This window comes from Pseudopodoces humilis, chromosome 3 (genome assembly GCF_049639895.1).
Source record: "Pseudopodoces humilis isolate 2021_Gansu_Grassland_sample_001 chromosome 3, ASM4963989v1, whole genome shotgun sequence".
Classification (NCBI taxonomy): domain Eukaryota; kingdom Metazoa; phylum Chordata; class Aves; order Passeriformes; family Paridae; genus Pseudopodoces; species Pseudopodoces humilis.
This window is the reverse complement of record NC_142202.1, coordinates 11,021,096-11,042,064: the sequence shown is the minus strand read 5'-3', so window position 1 is coordinate 11,042,064 and position 20,969 is coordinate 11,021,096. Positions and strand designations below refer to the sequence as shown.

Here is a 20,969-nt window from a genome sequence, read left to right as displayed (position 1 = left end):
GTGGTAAAGCCAAGCACAGAAATCCAGGGAAGGCTGACCACAAAGCTCTGCTTAGTGCTGAAGCTGGTTTCTCCTACCATTGCTTCCAGACATCTTGATTGTTCCCAGATCAATTAAATGATCTGTTGGGTTTAAGTCTGCTTTCTATGGTTGCTATGGTTGTGCTTCCTTAGCCTCATTTGGCAGTGACTTTTTCTACTGTCATCTAACTGATGGTTATTGCATTAAGGCAATACTTTAGTGTTCTACCACCCTTGCCTCTCACCTCCCCTTCTTCCTTCTTCCACCCCTTTGTCCTTCCACCAACCTTTCACTCACATCTCCCTTCTTTTCCTCCCAGTCCTATGCTCACAGTGATCTGTACCTGACCCTTTCCCTCTACCATTCCCTTTTGTGTTCACCTTGTACCATCCACCCTTACTGCAAAACTGACTTCTCTATTCCATCAACAGAGCCTGCTCCATTCCTGACAGAGCTCCTGCCCTTTGCAGGGCAGCCCAGGGGACCTTCCAGGGGCCTGTCCTGTTCTTTCCCTGTGCCCAGAAGGTGTGAGACACTGCTCCAGCAATGAATGTGTGGACACTGTGCATCACAGGCAACACTGGTGTTTGTGTGATGGAGGGAGATTGTAACGTTGGATGAATTCTGACAGAATCTCCTCCCCTTGTGTTCAGTGAAATGTTTGGCATTTCTCAATGAGCCAGGGCTGAGCCTCAAGGAGTGGAGGATTTTGGTCCTGTTGTCAGCTTCAGTTGGTGGTTTTCAAGCTCTAAAAGACATCCTGTCCTGGGTAAAGAAAAGAGGAGTCTCTAGCACTATTGTCTCATTTTGAGACAATTTACAGGGTGGAGACTCCAAAATAAGTTACCTCCTGTCAGTTTTTAACCTCTCTCCCAACAATAAGAGATATAAATGAAAAAATAACAATTTTCTAAAAGAAAGCAAAGCAATAACCACAAGATACAAAGGTAAATGGTTCAACCCACAAATGCAGAAAAGGTTTTTCCAGTTTGTCCCCAGATAAGAAATGACCACTGTTCCCACTCTGGGCCATATGGCAAACGAGTCTCTGTGGTTTGAAAACTCCCTCCTCCAGACAAACAAATAATAGGAAACAGGGGGAAATAAAACCTGGAAAAACTCTTTGTCTGAAAGTGTTGTTGAGCCACACACTCCCTCCTGCTTCTGAGGGAAGAGCCCCTGAATTTCCAGGGGCTTTATGCTGGAAACTACATCCTCCAGCTGTGATGTGGTGGTATTAAACAATCAGCACTAAAGTTCCTCCCTCCCTATTCCTTTTTTCTTCTAACTTTTTTCTTCTAACAACTGTTTGATTTCATACCACCCACAGCATGGCAGGGGCAGGGTTTTCAGCTCAAAGAGTCTCACTTAGGACCAATGCTTATAGCGTCACAAGGTGATTTGTTTTAGTTTGGTAAATTTCCATCCTGGCCACAATCCAGGTTGGTAATTAATGGAATTTTCTGAAGTCCATCAGCAATGGTACCACTCTACTTGGGCTACAACTCAAGTAAGTAATATCCTAAAACTGTAAGGGTATGACTGATTATCCCCCTCTCATTCCCTACCTTGGTCAGGCAACAGGAGTTCCTAGTACAGTCAGTGCAGCTCTACCTTTGCAAGGCAAGAGCTCCTGATGTGGTCTGTGGGACACTGTCCAACGCATTACCAAAGGCCAAAGCCTGATGGGAGTTCTTGAGATCTTAGAGTGGCCTAGAGAAGCAGCAGAAGAAATACCACAGTCAGGAAGAGCAGACCTGCAACATGCTGGATGAGGATTTGCTCCCAAAAGAAGTTGATGGCTGCCAGAACACACCCACAAAGAACAGCTGCAGCCATGCCCAGAAATCCAGCCATGATCCTTCTCCAGACTGTTTCTACCAAACCCAAGAAATTAAGAGTTTGGCATTGCCACAGAAAAGTAGGAAGAAGTGGAGGGACATCTAGAAATAGCTATGAGGGCAGCTGGCCAGTGCCAGGCAGACCTGCAGTAGGAGTGATCCCAGACCTATGAGTACCTGTAAGTAGAAACTGCTGCTGTAGCAGTGCTCCTACAAAACAGCAGTTTTGTAGTTGTGCTATAAACTTCCCACTGTCATATGAACCATATAATCATACAGCTTCAGCCATATGACCTTCAGGATGTGGGTGCAGCATGGTGTTATGCAGTGATACACTCCCTTTTCTCTGTTTCCTTCCAGAGTTCAAATTTAAAGCAGTTTGGATGGAAAGAAATGCTGCAGTTTCTAAATTCTGTGGAGTTTTCATGCAGACAGGTCCTGCTGTAATTATTTTTAGCACGTGGCTTCTGCTGTCAGTTTCTGACATGGCTTCTGCTGGACCTTTCCCAGTGAAATCAGAATGTGGTGTTTCAAGCTGTTGTCCTGGATCCACCAGCAGCAATGGCCAATGCACAGATGGCCAGCAGCACTCATAAAACAGTATCCATTATGGGAGCCTGATTTCTTCCCTTCCCTTTGCCCCTTCCAAAAGGATTCTGCTTCTCTCTGAAAGACACAAATTAGTATTTCCCAGAAATGTAAAAACATGGGGAAATGCTTACTACTGGGCTTCTGAGCAAAACTGGTCAGTGTGTTTCCTCTCACATTATATTCATGCCCCTCCTGGTAAAGAAAAACCTTCCCAGAAAAGGCTTGTGCTGCAGCAGGAGAAACAAGGCTCTGACTAATGCAAAATCGTGTGCAGGAACTCTGCTTGCTGGGAACTGGCTATTGCTAACTTCCCTCCAGCAGCCCATGCTGGCCACTGGCAGTGCTGGCTGAAACATGGAACTTGCAGCAGAGAGAGAAGGAGGAAAGGATCAGGCTGGACCTCATGCAGGCTTTGTTTTTGCAAGAGGGGAAGAGGGGAGGGGTTAAAAAAAAAGAAGGAAAAAGTGATGCAGGGGTCTGGCTGGATTCCAGCTGCCACACGCTGCACCACCAGCTGGTATCCTCAAAGGGCCACCATCTGGCAAATGCCACAGAGATGTCACCTACCTCGCCCCTGCAGCCATTACTGCCCTAGGGCACCATTTACTTAAAAAAAAGCTATTTTTGCCTTCCATGTTCTTTGCAGAACAAATGCTAATATGAGCTGTCACTGCTGGCACTTTGCTCCTTAGTGTGACACCATAGATGTGGCTTCTTTAAAAGGCTTTTAAAAGGCTGTGCAGCTGCTTTACAAACAAAGCACATACTTAGTGCAAAGGGTCCCATCCTGCAGGGTGGCCCTCCTGGAACAAGGGTGCTGGGTGCTTCAGGAGCTGGAGCTGAGCTTGCTCAGCTGAATGGGAAGCAACCAGCAAAAGGCATCCAGGAGCAGACAGGAGTGGTCATGGAATGCTGCAAGGAAATGGTACCGAGGAGATGCTGTCTGAGGTCAGGAGGGGATGGGCATCAGACACTGCTCTGGGAACTGTTAAAATAGGAAAAGGGCATAGAAGAAGCTAAGTATTCCGACTGTTGGCATAATGCTGGAAGGATTTATTGTCTTTCCTTTTCTGTGAAGTACAATGTAAGTCTCATGTTTGAGGAGAGGGGAAAAGTGCCCAGGCTGCACTGTTGCTTTTTTGCAGTCTTAAGAGTCTTCCCTGAAAGCGTGAGGCTTAGGTCTTTCCTCTGGATATCAGGAGTGGCTGCAGCAAGGTTACATCAATATGGGGCTTGCATACATGGGCCCCTCCCCTCCCTTCCCCTCCTTTGGGGCACAACCAGCCTGCCCTGGGATTGACAGAAATGCAGCTCTTCCCCTGACCAAGACAGCCTTCAGCACTCCAGAAAGAACTTGCCAGCCTCCATGTCTGATCCCACCTGGCTCAAACAGGACCCTCTAAGGACACCTTCCCTCTCACAGCAGCTCCACTCCAGTAAACAAAAGGGACAGGCAGGCCAGTGGCCGCTTTCCCTCTGCAGCACCATCAGATGCAGTGCCTTTGCATTTAGTTTGGCATTGGAAAGATGCCAGAGAGTTGGGAAGAGGTTTTCAGCTGTGACAAATTGCATTGGTGTCACCTAACTGGAGCCAGGTGGAGTCTGCCAACGCATGCTGGTGAAAGAAACAGAGCTCCCATTTGAAGCAGTGGCTAGGACCTGGGGCTGCAGAGCACCAGGCAGTATTTCAGATCAAAGCATGGATGGATGGATGGATTGTGAGTACAGCTGGAAACAACAAGGCATCCAGTCTTAGCAGGGTATTTTCTGTGGCTGTGGGGTGCCATGCCACTGACTGGAGCTGGGGCTCGTGGTCCCCAAAGGTACCAAAACTCTTCAAGCAATTGGCATTGACTGAACTCCCACAATAATGTCCAATACTCAAATGCAGTTTTATCGAGTTCATTTGACTTTCCTCCACGGTGCTGAAGAAGAGCCCAGCCTGCCTCTTTGCAGCTTATGGCTTGACTATCCTGCCACAGCCACGTCCAAGGAATAGGAGGAAAAAGAGAAAGCAAGAGAAGTCTTCCCAAAGTATGGGAAAGCAAATGACGCCTGATACTAATTTGATCTGACCTGTTTCTGAATGCAGTGGAGGACACACCTCTCAGCTCCATCTGTCTCTGTTACTGAAGAGAAGGGACACAGACACTCCCAGAAAAACCTGTGGGTGTTTTTACAAGAGCAGAGGAAGAACAGGCAGCTGCCATGGATAGAAAGCAAGATTTAAGAAGGAAAATAATCCTCCTTTCTTCATTCATAACCATTTCTACCAAAGCAGAACTTGGCAAGAACATAATATGGGAACAGCTATAAGCCAGTTCCCCTCTAATGGGATAAAAATGAAGACTGAGAGGCAAGAGCAGAAGGGTGACAAGGTTATCAGCTTTCCCCAGCAGGATATCTGTCAGCCTTTCTGGATGGAGCTCAAATTCCCTGGCATTTCCTTCTGTAACTTGGTCAGAGCTGCTGCTACTTCTGAACTTGTCACAGAGCCCAGTCCCCTTGGACTGGCTCTCAGAGCATCTGTGGCAGCCCTGCACAGCTAATCTGTGCCTGTCTTGATGCTTCCGCTGCAGAAAGCAGCAAAGTGTACCGCAAAAACCTCAGTCACACGCCAGGAAAAATTACTGACACCTGAATCTGAATCTGGCAGGTTTGAGACCATTTTGCTTGTGAGAACAAAGGTCATAAAACAAAGCCAAGGACAGGAATGCAAACAGCCCAGGGTGGTTGGAAGGACAAACCCACCGACAGACAATGTACAATTTCAGGCATCACCTGCTAGAGCTCAAGCTCCTCTCCAGCTCCTCAGAGCTTCATTTCTGCTCTGATAATCACATATGGAAATGAGGCCAATCCAAGCCCCTTGTCCCAATGCACCTTTCTAGCAGAGAGGGAAGACCCCACACCAGTATCTTTGGCGATGAAGGCAGGGTTGCAAGCAGATGGCATATCCTGTGGTCCAGTGTTCCCCCTCATCCCTCTCTGTTCATTTCACCCATCAGTCACTGAAGCAGAAGCGCGGTGGGAAAAGCTGTGTCTGGTTCACCGGCACAGAGCCCAAGAGGTGCCCTAGCTACCCACTCACCACACAGCTTCAGGGGCTGCACATCTGGGGAGAAGGGTTCCCACAGCTGGTGCTTGTTCCCCACACAGAGAGGGTCAGGAGCGCAGAGAGGGATGGAGGCAAGCACCCCACATGCCTCCTCTGCACTGGAAACCTGTGTGCAAGAGTGAAAATCTTACAGTGGCAGCACTAGCGTGAGAGGAGAAGAGACCCACGCTTTATCGCATGGGAGCATGCACAATGCTCCAAAAAGTCACAAAATGAGGGGAAGCCGTCCCACGGACGAGAGGAAGATGTTGCGCAGACAGACTACATGGGATGGGTGTGCAAAGATGCTGTGCCAGCAGGGCAGGGGACCGGCATGTGCATGTCCGTAACGTGTGGCTCCCATGTCCGACTGGGGAAAGGTGGGTACCTCCCAAAAGCCAGCAAGGAGCTCAGGATCTCCCGCAGGATCCAGCGCTGGAGGATGTGGGCAACTGCACAACGCTGGGATTACAGTGGCTTCCCAGAGGTGTGCGCTAGGACAAGCAGCGCTGGCTTGCCACACACCCAGCTGCGGGTAAATGTCCTGCCCCAAGCTGGACAGCCAGAGATGGATCCCACGGAACAGGGAAGGCGGTCCCTGGTGCACGGGAACAGCACCGCGGTGTCCTCGGGCTCCGGGGCTGCAGCGGCCCCGGGCACGAGGCTTGGAGAATTTACGAGTCCTCAGCTGCACCCGCGGGTTCCCGAACCATGAGCCTGGCTGCGGGGGGAGCCGGCTGCACGCTCCGGCGCTGCCTCAGCGGGCGGCCGCGCTGACTTATCGGGGCGGGGCGCGGGCGGGTCCCGGGCCCGCGGTGCCGCTCCCCGCGGCGGGCGGGGCCGCCGGGCCGTGAAGGGACCGGGTCCGCCATAGCCCGGGCCGGCTTCGCGCACGCGCAGAACGCCCCGCCCTGGGACGGGGGGCGGGCGCTGCCCCGCGGGTGCGGGGGGCGGCGGCGGGCGCCATGTTGGCGGGGCGGGCTGCGCGGTGGCGGTGAGCGCTCGGGGCCGCCGCGTTCGCTCCCCGTCTCCGCCCGGGGCCCGGGGGGTCACGGCCGAGCGGGGCCTCCCCTGGCACCATGAGGGGCGGGGGAGGGGGGCGGGGGGGGGACCTGTCGCGGCGCAACCCCCAGGAGGGCTTCGAGCTCATCCAGCGCATCGGTAGCGGCACCTACGGCGACGTTTACAAGGTGGGTGCTGCACTGCGGCCCGGCGGGGGTGTCGTTTGTGTCCCCCCTCTCCGTTGCCAAGCGTCCCGGTCTTCCAAAGTGTGGGTGGGCTTCTGTCGCCCAGCGTCGTGCCCCGGCCCTCCCGAGGGCAGCGAGGCCGCCCCCCTCCGGCGGGGTGTGCGCCGCCGCACCGGCACGGCCCCGCCGGGCGCCCGGCCCTGCCGCCCCCGCCCCGCGTCCCCAGCGAGGCAGAGCCGTGCGAGGGGGCGACCCCCGGGGCCGGTGCGGGGCAGGCGGTGCGGGACCGGCCCCGTCCCGGCTTCCGGCAGCCGTGGAGCCGCCCCCGCGGCCGGCTCTGGCCGCTGCTGCTGGGTACCGGCTTCGGGTGGCTGTGTCACGGGCGGAACTTGGGGGTCGGGTCTCTTCCAGAGCGAGCCGGCGGCTGTAGGGGTGTGGGGAGCTTACTAGCTCGACTCCAGCCAAATGTCAAAGCCTTAGTCCCGGTCCCTGCTCCCTTCGCCGTCTTGTGTGGAAATACCGGTGTATAGTGTTTGTGTCGGTGTGAGACGTGAGTCTGTCCGTGTGGAGGGTAAACTGGTGTCGTTGAGTTTCTCAGGATTCGGTCCTAACTTCAGCGAACATAGGAGAATCAAAGCTAAAGCAAAAGCATCTAACCATAATTTGCGTTGGTTTTTCTTTTTTTTTTGAAGGGCTTTATAGTGCACTTCGTCGTTTTTCTCTGCTCTGTCAGTCTATGCTGTTATTTGTGTATCCAGCTGCCTGTTGGGATGTGGCAGGCTCTCCCTGGGATAGGATGACACCGGTTGTTACCTGCTCTTGTTTGGCCTTGCAGCAGAGGGGAGAGCTCAAGTTTGTCATGTGCAGCCTGGTGGGAGCATTATTTGAACTGTGTCGTTTCCAAGCATCTTCTGGCCTGTTTTTGTCACCACGGTGTTGCGTGTGTTTGAGGAAACTTGTATTGGTAGGTAGGGCTGTAGGGAAACATGCAGAGCACGGTTTGAGGTGCACAGAACTGGTGCTAATGCTGCCTTTCACTTCAGGTGAATGTGCCTAGGATGAAGTCTTGTTTGGGTTGGGCCGATTTTGGTTTAATCTCATCTCTCTTAAATGTCATGGAAGTTTCAGGACCTAAATCCTTTTGTTACTGCACTCTTGGTGTGCTAACTCCCCGGCTTATTAATTGTTTAATTGAAAGGAGGTTTTGTGTTCTTTCCTCCACCTTGCCACGTTTCTTTGAGTATTTGTGTACTGTGCTGATGTTTTACTTGTCCAAATCTACTTGGCTGGTGCTCTGGGTTTTTATTTTTCTGCAAACTGTTTCATGTCGTGTGTGTCTCTTTCTGCTGCAGTTTTTAACTGGCATATTTACTCTGATGCCTTACCAATCAGATTTTTTTTTCAGTGTTTTGTATGTGAGTGATGGATGTGAATTAACCAAGTTACATGTCTTTATGGTTTCATTTTAAGGATGTTACGTTCAGCCACAGAGTTTGAAATACTTAAATGTGCAATACTACTGTGCATGTGAAACCTGTTAAAGGTTTGTGAAGGTTTCCTTGATGTTTATTGTACTTAGATGGCAGTAATCTTCAGTTTGGTGCTCTGTGAATGGCCAGTGTTTGGCACTGCTTGTGACTTTTTCTTGTTTGAGGCACAGAGTGGATTTGTAGATGCTTAAAATGTGCCTGTACCAGCTGAGATAGGTGGTGATATAGCAGGATCAGGACACACTAGGCTGGTATTAGAATTATTTCTTCTGAATGAGAGGTAAGTGTTTTCTGATAAGATTGTGGACCCTGTAGGGAATATGAGAAGTGCTTTTCTCTTGGGTAGAGTGCCTGTTTCATTCTGAGGCAAGGTCTTGACCATGGTATCTTCAAAGTGAAGCATAAAAGTATCCCAAAAACAATGCCAGTTACTTTTAATGTGACAAAGAAGTATTAATATTGGCTGAAGTGTCATCCACGTGCCAGCTTACTAATGCCTCATCTTATGTTCGTGGGTGGTTTCATAAAGCCCCTTTCTTTTGCCTTCACCTGTCACCTGCAGGTGAACTTTGAGGTGGATGAAATAATTGTGTGGAGTTGGAATCAGCTGTGTGCCAATGGTGCTCATCAGCGGTGGGATTTCAGCAGAGTGGTTCCAAGCACTGCAAGTACTTGGGCAGCTTCAAGCTGTAATTTGTGGTTTTCCCCCTTAGCAGACCGAGCCATGTAGGAAAGTGTTTCTGCTGTTAGCAAGCAGGGATTATTGCCTTAATAAGCTGACAGCCTTATTATGTTGAGTCTTGCTAAATGCTGACTTTCTGCAACCTGCTGTCCTGCAGAGCATTGAGAAGCTGAATGCAGAGCAGAGTGACATCTACTTCTCTTACTTTGTTCCAGTTGAACTGAGCTAGAGCAGAGCATGGTTTAAATGTTTGTTTTGTTTTTAAAAAATAAATTATAGATATTAAAGAAAAGCAAGGCAGAGTCGCTGTTTTGGAGCTTACTGAATTTGACATAAGCGCTAGTGGTGGGGGCTGAGCTGCAGAGGTTGGAAGGGAAGGAGGATGTGGTCAGATGGATACAATCTTGCTGCTGTGAGTCCTGCTCTCTAGGCCAGTATCCGGAAAGGGCCATGTCAGTGCACTGCCAGTACGGCTGTTTGGCTCAAGCCAATATTTTACAATTGTCTGCACTCCCACCAAAATTCAGCTTTCAAAAAGGCCTTGGAGCAAATCATAATGGATTCATCGCAAGAAAGGTAATGGGTAACTTGTTGATGCCATTAGCTCTCTATCAAATATTCACAGTCAACAATAATGTGTATATTCTAGCTAGCACCAGTGCAAATTTGTTGTAAGAGATGAAGTGTTACCTGAGTTGCTTAGTTCTTCATGTATTCCTTGTGTGGGTCATTTCTGGTTTTCGTGTTTCTATATTTCACTGTTGCAAAGAATTTAATTGTATAGAGTGGTCAGCAAAGCTTAAGAGAAGAATTAGGGTTTATTGGTTGTGAAACAGAGATAATGTCCTGTCCTACTCAGTTTCAGGAAATACTCCTAAAGTCAGATGAGGTAGTTGCTTAATTTTGTTAGCTCTGCATTTATCCTTCTCACATTTAGGAAGACTTTCATGTCTCTTGCTAAGAAATTGCCGTTCTAACAATCCATAGTCCCAGATACTCTGTAAGTTGTGCCATTCTTTTAAGGTTTGGGTCACAAATGCTTTCACAGGGTTTTCTGACTGTATTGTTAGGTTTCCTGTTCATCCCCATCCCTGTACCTTTGTTTTTGGTAGTAACTGCACAGAGTTTGGAAGTATTTTCTGAGGTGATTGTAGGTCCATTTTTTTAAATGTGATTAATTTATATCGCAGCATATCTTTTTTTAAAAAAGTCATTGGTTTAATAAATGTTGAACTTCATTTGTCATCTCACAGTTCATTTGTCTAGGGCAAGTGGATTGCTCCAAAGGTTTTCAACACCTTACTGCAAAAAAGGCCCTCATTTTGCTGAAATTCAAACAGTTGTGATAATTAGTGGGATTATTATTCCTGCAGAGGTTGTTTATTATACTGTGTTTGCCTTATTTCAGTTCTTTTTGGCATTTATGGTTTCAGCCAGATAACAAATGAAGACAACACAACTCAGTGGGGTGCACTTTGTTTGAGGTCTCATTTTTCAAAAAGGAAAGCCTGGTTTTTGTTCACCAGCCCGTTGGCATGGAGATTGGTTTTGGTGAGGGAAGATGTATCCACCAGCTTAACTGCCTCGTGCTGAAAATTTAGGGTTCTGTGGGTATCTCTGGAGAACACCTGGTGACTATTACTGCTTTCTGCTGCCATCCGTGTTTTGGGGTGTGTGGTTGCTGATAGAGGGCTTCTGTGTGTTACTGAAAGAGAATGTGTCTAGGTCAGATGAACCTGAATTTTGATGAACTTCCATTTTTCAGTGTCCTCTTCTCTGTATGTGTGTGGCCTTGCTCCTCTTTCCTGGGGTGATCCACTAGGGCATCAATTGTTCTTCAGTTTGCTGCTTCTGAAATGTTGAAACTGTGTTTTTTGATAGGCATTTTAGTCTTCCGTTCTTCCTGACATTACAGCTTTTGAAACTTCTTGACTTTGTTAGGAATAAATGTCTGTGTTTTGACATCTTTCTATTCAGCTTTAATTGGTTTTTGAAACTTGTCAGGTAGGCAGAGAGGGGGGTGGATGTTTTGCCATCCCATTTTTACTGCACTGAATAAGTGCTATAAGGCTTAGTTTCTGGGACTGTGGTTTCCTTAACCAGTAATCTGTGCTTTGCACAGAGGTTTTTGTTTAACACCAACTTTATCAAACCATTGCTCGCTAAAATTGTCGGTCTGTTGGGTTGTGGTATTGCACTTTCTACCAGAATGTGGAAGCTAATTATTTTTAGCTGGGGGAGTCGTAAGGGTTTGAGAGAGGCTGAAGAGAAGGGTTCTAAGGGCTGGAAGCAGAGGGCTGGGGAGCCTGTTGGGTGCATTTCCCTGTAGAGTGGAGCTAATCAGGCTCAGGAAGCCTCTTTGTAGACTGGGATCAGTTTTCCCATGGAGTAGTAACGTGTTTAGAAATCATTTTGTGCAATAGTTGGCACAGGAAGTGGTCAAAACCAGAAGTCTTAGACTTTAGCTTTTTTAGCTTTGTTGCAGCACTGTGTGCTTTATGTTAGCAGTTTCCATTTGAAGGATAAACAAAGCCTGACAGCTTTTAGCTTTTATTTCTGGTGGTGGTTTTTTATATAAAATTTTTATCTGATATCCTGCTGTTGTTACAGAGTACAGTAGTAATTATTTCCTGTTTAATTAGGTAGTGCTCCTTCAGCTTAACCTAGCAGTTGGTGGAATTTTTGAAACTCCTGCTCAGATGGCAGTCTAGATCTCTGGAAGAGTGTAATTCTTTCAGCTCCTGATAGAATTAGCGTCCTTCTATAGTTTTCAAGAGCAGACATTCTATAAATGCTGTATACATTTGGTAAAGTGTCTGCATGTAGATGCAGACATTGTAGGCTAATCTTTGCCTCTGGAAAACCTGTATTTCCATTGACACAGTGAAATCTGCATTTGAAGGAACGGATTGAAGGATCCTGCTCATGAAAACAGGGGTGGGTGCTGTAAACCTCAGCATCACAAAAGCTGGGAGAGCACGAAAGAGTGTAAGTGGTAACAAAAAATGAGCCAGGCTTTTCTTACCTGAGCCCTCTTCAAAATTTTAGTTGCATTTTATCAGCTCAAAAGTATTTGCTCAAAGTTCTTCTTCACCCACCTAGTGCTTATTGATTTTCCAGTCTCAAAACCCATAAGAAACTGTCAATTTCAGTGGGATTTTCCTAAATAAAAGTAACACAGCGTCCTCTACATTCTCAGGTGCTGTGTTGTACATACTTAAGCATCCCCGAATTCAGGGTCAGAGCCAGCTCCGGCAGGTGTTGAAAACCATACGGTGCCTCAGTCAGTCTCGCATTTGAGTGAGCTTGGAGGAGGAATTGCTTCACAGCTAATGATTTGGAAGGTGCTTGAGATGTAGTAAAACCTGTCAGGGGTGCTTCATTTTCATCCCTAGCCTTTACAAGGAGCCCTTGTGTCACTACAATCAGAATAATCTTTTTATATACTCAGATTAACAAAGACGATTCATATTCCTACTGTTGATAACACCTTCAATGCTGATAACTCAAATGGAACAAGATGCAGAGTCTCAGCTTGGAGTCATGTTTTTTAATCTATGCCCTTAAGCACAGAGTAGCCTGCTGTTGCTGAAAGCGTTGGTGGCCTGCATTAAATCAGACTTTCTTCCTCCTTTCTGGCTTTCATAAGCCCAGGAAAATCTTCTGTCTTTCTTTCCTTGCCCCAACACCCTGCAGAGCATAGTAACCTATGTAGCTGTATTCAGTGACACAAACTCCTGACAACTGGACACAGTATTGTTAAAAACAAATAAAACAAAAAAATCATGAGCAGGGTTTCTGAGGCCTGTGAAATGTTTCCGGCCTGGCTTGTGCAGGGTGTGTAACTTCAGGATCTTCTCACTTGTATCTACTACAGTTGTATCTCATTGATCATCTTATTTGTGCAAGTTGCCCTAAAACAAATCTGTAAGTGTTAACAAGACTCCCTGATGATCACAGGTCTTTGTTTAAGCTTCAGTAACTTTTCTTGTTTCTCTTGGAGGATAAAAAATGCTGATGTTTGATTCATGAACATTTTGTTTCTGTTTGTTTATTGCTGTGAAGAGAATATGTTGGGGAAAAAAAATGAGTAAAAATCCTAACTCCTGCTTCAGTGGTGGCACTTTCTCACGTGTTGCCTTTATTCTCTGGTGGATGAGATGAAAGGAACTCATGTTTTTGCTGTTCTTAATGTCTGTGTGTCTTTTTTCCACCAGTGATGGATGGAGACATTGCTGCCATTGGTGCAGTTGATAAATAATGACTTACAGGGAAGGCTGCCAGAGAAAATTTATTTGTTAACTGCTTTTTCCACAGTCAATCAGGTTTGAACTACTTCTTGACTTTTATAGGATTCCCACTAGTCTCATAATCCTTCTGCCTGCAAATTATTTGCAAATGCCAGTGCTCCCAGCATTGCAGCAGTGTTTCCACACCAAAGGATAGTGAGAGGTTTGAGATCAGCTGTCCAAGGAGTGAGCTGAGTAAATCTCTAAACACAGGAATACCCTCTGCTTTTATTTCCAGACTTTATTCTTGTTTACTTTTTATAGTCTTGGGAGTATTTTCCTCTCCAGTTTTGCTTCCACAACAAGGTCCCAAGCTGCCATGTAACAAACCTTGCACATATTTGGTGAGTCCATAAAAGGCCTGAGTTCCTGACTTCCTAAAGTGACTTAAATGAGACTATTAGCAGCTTACAAGATGGGTCTCTGGCTACATGTGTAAGTTCTATAATTCTGGCCTTTGCAAAAGCAGGCTCTGAGCTCTGTGTAGGGGTGGTGTGGGCACTGCATTCTGTACTCCTACAGGTACCAAGCCTCCCTTGGGGAGAGAAGAGGCTGTAGCTGGGCATCCTTCAGGAGCTGCTGCTGCTGCTGCTTGAGTGCAGGGAAGCTGCTTTGCTGTCTTCTCTCCATGGTTGGGTGCAGGGGCACAGAAATACTCTGGAAGTCCTCAGCAAATGGCTTCTTGGTTTTCAGTTAGAAGTCAAATGGTACAGCTGTAGAGGAGAAATCATTTTTATAGTAATTTATGTTGCTACTTAATGGCTTTTAAAGAATGTAGCTTCCTTGGTTGCTCAGTAGAACCAAGGCCTTAGCAGGACAGAGCTCTTTTGGTCAGAGCATGGTGCTAATGGCTCAGGCTTGTGGGTTTGATCCCTGTATGGGCCATTCACTTAGGAGTGGACTTGATGAGCCTTGTGGATCCCTTCCAATTCAGAGCATTCTGTGTGAAAATGCAGTGAAGCTTCTGAGTCATTGCTGCTGCAGTTGGCTGCTGTGTGTCTGAAGGGAATGTTATGAGGGCAATGCTCCCTAACTCTGTTGCTTTTTTGAGCCCTTTGCAGCAAGGGGAGGCTGCTGTTGTTGTTGCAGAATAAGGTTCAAGGGGCCTTCAAAAATCATTCCTCAAAATGGGGAAGAAGCATTGTACTACTCTTCTGTGAGTCTTTCAAGTGGTCCCACACACTGCAGAGCACAGTCCTTGGTGTCCCCTGGATCCCTTGTCTGCTGAGAGACCCACATGTGTGACACCTTCTTTTCAATCTCTCAGTTGGTTTGTTTATGGGTTTTAATACGGAAGCACAGTGTGGTTGAGGACTTGTATAATTAAAGTGTTGTATGGTACTGCAATTTCCTGAGCAGACTTAAAACTTCAGCTCCCAGTACAAACCAGCTGTTTAGTGTTCCCCAACAAGTGGTTCCACTGTGTTAAACCCTTGTTGTGCCTCAGTTGCTCTTTGACTGCTGCTGTCAGAGAACATCAAGTCAAGAATGCAGAGGTGGGTGCTGCATTCTGCTCTCTAAATACTCCTTTTTTTTTGTTTTTTTATAGGCTCGAAATGTCAACACTGGTGAGCTTGCAGCAATTAAAGTAATAAAACTAGAACCAGGTAAGTGGTTTCTTAACTGAAGTAGGCCACAGAAACTAAATATTTTTGTGCTTAAGATAACAATTGTACAAAATCAATCAAGTCCACTTATTGAAAGAAGAGATAATTGTTGACTTCTGGTATAGGAAAAAATACACTGTTCTAAAAAAATCACGACAAACAAGATATAAGAGGGAAAATGTAACTGGAGAACAGTTAAGTGAAAGCCGATTAAAATTTCACTCAGAGTTGTGGGATTTCTTTGTCCTGTGTTTGACCCATACATTATAAAAATTTCTAGAACAAAGGAAGACAGCAAGGCAAAAAGAACTTGCCTGGTAAGAGTAGAGGAAGAACTAAAAAGAGGAGTGAAATTATAGCTGAATTATAGCATCTGGGAGTTGAGTACATTTCCTGAAAATCTTTTGGAGACTCTGATTAGGACTTCACTGGTAGATTTATGCTTGCACTGTGCTTCTGTGGTGATTTCACAAAGCACATGTGCCCTACAGATCAGTTCTCAGCCTGCAAAGTCTGTTCTATTAATAAGAGTAGACCTGTTGAATAGGACTAATCTGGGAATTAAAACATCCAGACTTTTTAAAAAAGTTTGTTTAACTTCTAACTGTTGGAGTTCCATTTCCAGATTTAATGTTGGGGTGTGTGTAATATTTTAACTACCTGGTTTGATCCTTAAGGTCTGTGTGGGGAAGAAGGGAAAGAAGGTATTAGTTTTTTCCATTTTTTCCTCTTAGAGTTCTGGAAGTGGTTAGAAATGTTGTGTTTTCACAGTGTATACACATGTACAAGTTCAAGACAGGACAGGATGTTACTAGGTAGTTCAAAAAGTGTATGTTAATCACACTTCCTTACACTGAAAGTGTGATCTCAGATGCTCCAGTCTAGTTCTGCTTCTTTGTGTTTTTTTATGTCAGTTCCCATTGCTGGAGTCCTTGGCTGTGCGTGATATGGGTTATCAGTCCAGCTAAGCTGAACATGAGAACTGTGCTGTGGGCACAGAGCCCAGGGGTGCCCTGCAGCGGGGGGAACTTTCCCCCATGCTGTGGTGATGGATGAATGATTGGCATCTTGCACTTAAATATTTTTGGCAGCCTTTGGACACCTGAGTGGTGCTCAGAGAATAGGTTTCAGCTGCCCTGCTTTGGAAGTTTTGCAGATTGGAGTACAGCGTGCAGACTCAGGGTTAACAATGTTTAGGGATTTGCTTTAAGGCTTTATGCTTCTTTTATTTTGAATGCAGTGAAAATGCTGGTCACATACTGTAGGAATCGTGTCTTTTCATGGAGGTCCTTGTGTGAAAATAAATTCCTCTGTTCTTTAGTGTCTATGTGTTTAGAAGTCTACCCAGGAGACAGGAAACCATCAGCAACACACTACAGATAGATGTTAACTTGCAGCTTATGGTTTGAAATTTGCTGTCAGTTAAATAAAATACATGGGAATATAATATTTCTGGTTATAAATAACTCAGTGGATAGGTCATCAGTATGTTAATGTTCTGGGAAAAACTTAAAACATTCCTAGAAGAAAAACATCTCAGCTGTGTTTTCAGTTTCACACATGGTTTTCTCAGTGTACACATCTGGTAAGAACCTTTACCTTGAATAGAAAGACTTCAGGACAACCATGGTACCAAGGGTGGGATTCAGGTAAATGCCGCTCCTTTGTCAATGTTTTCTGGATGTGAGTTACTCACAGCCCAGAAGTTTACATTCTTGTGGAGTCTGCTGAAATGTTGCAGCAGCAGCCTACTAGTGACTGGTTTTTTTTGGTTTGTTTTTTTTTTTTTTTTTTGTTTTTTTTTGTTTTTTTTGCTTAGGAAGATGAGCTAACAAGTATGGGCATGTGGCCAAAAATAGCAAAGTTTTGTTGTGTTTTTAAGAACCCAGGCTATTGGCAGGGCTTATGCAGACACAGTGGGGTCTCAGGGAAAATAAGGACTTGAGAAAGAGCTATGGCCAATATTGTAAGAGCTGTCAGCAGATGTGAGATCCATCTGTCCCAGAATGAAACTTAAGAATATTGTAACTTATTGCTAAGCCCTTGCTAATAAATACTGACTTACAGCTGATTTATGTCTGTGAAATTTGCAGATAATTAGTCTTAATTACTAAGAATGTTTATTTTATAAACACGTGCTGAAAGTTATGATGTGACTATAACCTAGGCCAAAGAAAATGCTCGTTCTACTGCATTTCAGGAGAAGATTTTGCTGTTGTGCAGCAGGAAATCATTATGATGAAAGACTGTAAACATCCGAACATTGTTGCTTATTTTGGCAGCTATCTCAGGTACAGTTTGTTTCTTTTGTTCACTTAAAAATGTGTCCCTGTCCCCTTGTAAAGGACAAATCTGTAAGGTGACATAGGCAAAATATAGTTTACCAAGTATTATCCATATGTATTTTTTTCATTCACCTGCAAATCTGTTCTATTTACTACAGTGTCTCTCTAAATAATCTTCCTTCCAGAAAAATTGTTCAGTGACCATGCAGTCATGTTTTCTTGCAAATGAGTTGATACTTAAAAGCTTTGAATTTATTATCTAAGTGGAAAATCAAGCAGAAATATGACAAGTATGAAGAGTCTGTGTATATAGTATCTTTTAAATCTGTTTCAGTAGAATGTCTGGTTTTCCAGCATGTGAACTTCTGACCAGAATGTGGAGGTTTTGTGTTTGTTTCTGGAGGTGAGGTTATTTACATTGTAGAAACATTGACAAGCGTATTTAGTTGTCTTACCGGCTACTTCTTTTAACCAATCATAGTGGGAACAGGTTGCTTAGTATAACTAATAAAAAGCTGCTTCTGATGATTTTTTAAATTTTCATGTGAAAACAGATAGTGGACAGCTACTATTGGTGCACTCAACTTTCTTTAGCATTTTTGTCTTGAAACGCTGCCTCTTCTGTACTCAGGCTGGAGGTGCTTTTTCTTTAAAAGAAAAGTTTCCCTCTTGTCTCAGACTATCAAAGTATACCTTTGGAGACCCAGAATTAAATTTTGGCAAATATGCTATATATTTTGTCACTGTCTTACACTCCTCCTTGGTTCCCTCATCTTTCTTTGGCAGAGCGCTTCATTTTTGTCTGTGTAATCAAAGTCACTGTCTGAGACCTTTTGTTGTCTGAGCTTTTGTTTTCCAAGCATATTTCAATGCTAAGAATAAGAAAAATACCGTTGTCCTATACTTGCTAGTCACCAGCATATGGTTCCCCAAGGATTTCTTCTGTTTGTATAGGGATTTTTCAGACAGTGACATTTCTGCCTTCCTGTTAGCCTGGGTGTTAAGTTGCAGACACTCAATGGTACTGTTGATCCTGTCTCTGTTTTGCTTGCTGCTCAGGCCATATGCTCTGCAGAAAGGGAGACTCTACACTGTTGCTCTTGGATGTTACAGGGATCTTCACCTGTCTCAAAGTGCTTAGGACAGTGATAAAAAGGCTGGATTGAAAATAAGAAATGCAGTCACCTCCTCTTACATTATTTTTTATTTTCTGTAGGGCTTTTGCACACTGGGAAGTGAATGCCCAGTAAGCAAAAGTGAGAATTTACAACACTTTAATGCTTCATGTCTCTTACTTTGTGGGTGCTCTGTGCTGTCCTAAGGCTGCTGGGAGGGTTCTGGCTTTTTCCCACTTCCACACTGCTGCTACTTTTGGCATCAAACAGGATGCAGCCACATGGGCCCATGAGTCCAGTGCCCCCGAAAGTGTCCTTATCTGAGTCTTGCATCATTGTGGGGAGCAAAGACGGGACTTGGAGATGTCTCTTCAGTGCTTCTTTCTTACTCAGCTTTCTTGCACAGGTTGTCACACTGCTTCTGTGTCTGGCTTTGGTCAGTGGAAAGTTCAATATTATTGCAAGCAAGGCTTTAATTGACCCCTTGAAATGTATGGAGTTAACAGCCAGGGAATTCTTCTGCTTAAAACTCCTGCAATGCTTGGACAATACCTTTCCCACCCCTAGAGGAAGCAGCTGGGAATGTAGCTTTGAGGGCCGTGTCCACTCTGGACATAAAAGGGGAGGACATCCAAGAAAGACAGTTATCCCTGGAGCAGCAGCTATTCTAGAGTCACCTGCTGGTGAGAGCACTTCCAGTCTGCAGCTCAGGAGATAAGCTCAGCACTTCCACCGCTGCCTTTCAAAAACCCTGCCAAATGTCTCAGCTGTTCTAACTGAGCCTTATGAATGCAAGACATACAAGACCAGGTCATCAGGAAGCTGCAGAACACCCTTCAGTCTTTCCTTTGGTGCTAATCTGTTACTGTCTGCTCTAAGGTAGTTGTGTGGGATATTTTTTTTTTCCACCTGAGTATTTTGATGGCCAGGAATGACTAGACAAGTCCCAGGTTTTTTGCTCTCCACAGTGTTTTTTTGTGGCCACACATCTTACCAATGAAAATTACTGAGTGAAAATAGAGTTAATTGCCCTAATAAAAGATACCTTTGAATCCTTCAGCCCATTGTCTATTCTTGGAAGGCACCTTTTATGGAGGTACAGTGAATCATACTGAATTGATTCCCTTATTAAGGAAGAGCTAAATAACTTCCCTTCTGCCACCAAAAATATCCATAGGTATTTTTGAAGAAAAAGACTTCATCTGAGCGGGCACTTACCCACAGCATGGGCTCTGCTCTGCCTAGCTTTGACTAAAGCACTACAGTTTAACTTAATTTGCTGTGAAAGAAATTTGGTTGAGAGACCCATGGGGCTTTTTGTTTTGTTTTTGTTTTGTTGTTTGTGTTAACTAGTATGCTCTGAAAAAAAGTAGAGAAGTGAAAATGAGGAAGAAATAAGAACACACATCTGTTTTGTGTCTACTCTCAGAAAAATGTATTTCAACAAAAATCAGTGTGAATGTTTCACTAATACTCTTTTTATTGCTTCATTAAAGTAGAATATTTTTGACTATTTCATTAGTTGCTATTTAGACAATGAAGTGTTGCATAAAGACAAAATTATACTCATTATTTGACTTGTACTTTCCATAATACAGAGCATGTTGTGTTGTGCTTTGTAGTGTTTGAGTCCTTTGACTTCTCTTTTACAAGTTCTCTGCAAATCTGACAGCTAATGAATGGTTTTGTTCACTCTTTAGACGAGACAAACTATGGATTTGCATGGAGTTCTGTGGAGGTGGCTCTCTACAGGATATTTATCATGGTACGTCAAGACTTTATTCCTTAAAATCTAACCACAGCTTATTTTCAGAAATTGAAATGATTGCAGTGTTTTGGAATTAGAGAGAAGGAATCCTAAATTTAGTATCCATAATAATTCATTGAAGGTCAGTTTTAGCATATGTTTTTACTTAATTGGTTTGGGTTTTGTAAACAAAGTTAGTGTTTTGGGTTTTTTTCTAGCAGCAGAAGTTATTTCCATCCTTCAGGGGCTCATATGCCCATCACTGCTATTCAAAGGCTGTAAAATTAGACAATATTACATTTTAGAAAGAAAAAAAAATGATGACTTGATGTGCTGTCTTGCTTCATAGCCATTTTGTTTCTGAGCTTCTGGACTTTGTTTTAGTATAATCTGTACCACTTCCTACAGAAACCTAGGTATGTGGATAGATGAGCATGGATGTTCTTGTCCTTTGTAAATTGTTTGAATGTTTGTATACCAGTAGTTCCATGAGGGTATTTTTAATTTTTTTTAAGGTTTTTTAAGGAGGATGTGTGACATGTGAAAAGCAAAGGTGGTCTCTATATTTGCTTTAGGCTTGGCTTCAGTGAGCAGTCAAATAAATAAGAGCTGTCTGTGAATCTGTTGGATTAAGTCAGGATCACTCAACTTGCTATTTTTCAAGAAACAAAATCAGTTTTGAAGGACTCTATTGCCCTGGAATTAAGACCTTTTTAGGAAAGGAGTATGCTCTAAGTGGGTAATGGCTTTGGGGTTCTCAGGTGATGTTTTTTATTGAGGAAGTCCATCTACATTCCAAATGTGAAGATTTTGCATGCGAGGGTCTCTTGCGCGTAAGCAGCTTTTTATGTTTACCTTGGGTGCAATTAAAAGAAGTACCAATTCACAAGTTCACACCATGTTCCTGTCATAGACGTTTGAGTGTGACCTTGGTGATCCTTTACCTCTTTGCTAATTTTGAGAAAAGCATCGTGTTTAATAGGCTTTGTTTTGTGGAACACCTGTAGAGTAGGAAAT

At 44.7% G+C, this 20,969-nt stretch overlaps 1 protein-coding gene across 8 annotated transcripts in view; it reads left to right on the top strand.

Moving 5' to 3' along the window:
• The first annotated feature begins 6,510 nt into the window (after positions 1-6,510).
• MAP4K3 (mitogen-activated protein kinase kinase kinase kinase 3) overlaps positions 6,511-20,969 on the top strand; it is a 65,259-nt gene continuing 50,800 nt past the window's right edge. For 5 of the 8 annotated variants that reach the window (XM_014254667.2, XM_014254666.2, XM_014254665.2 and 2 more), the window contains exons 1-4: positions 6,511-6,740; positions 14,748-14,805; positions 16,973-17,096; positions 19,906-19,970. In XM_014254667.2, coding sequence (XP_014110142.2) covers positions 6,630-6,740; positions 14,748-14,805; positions 16,973-17,096; positions 19,906-19,970 — 358 coding nt within the window. In that variant the 5' untranslated portion in view covers positions 6,511-6,629. Of the gene's footprint in view, positions 6,741-14,747; positions 14,806-16,972; positions 17,097-19,905; positions 19,971-20,969 lie in introns of those variants that run through there. The other 3 variants (XM_005525352.2, XM_005525353.3, XM_014254668.2) reach the window with 2 other exon arrangements.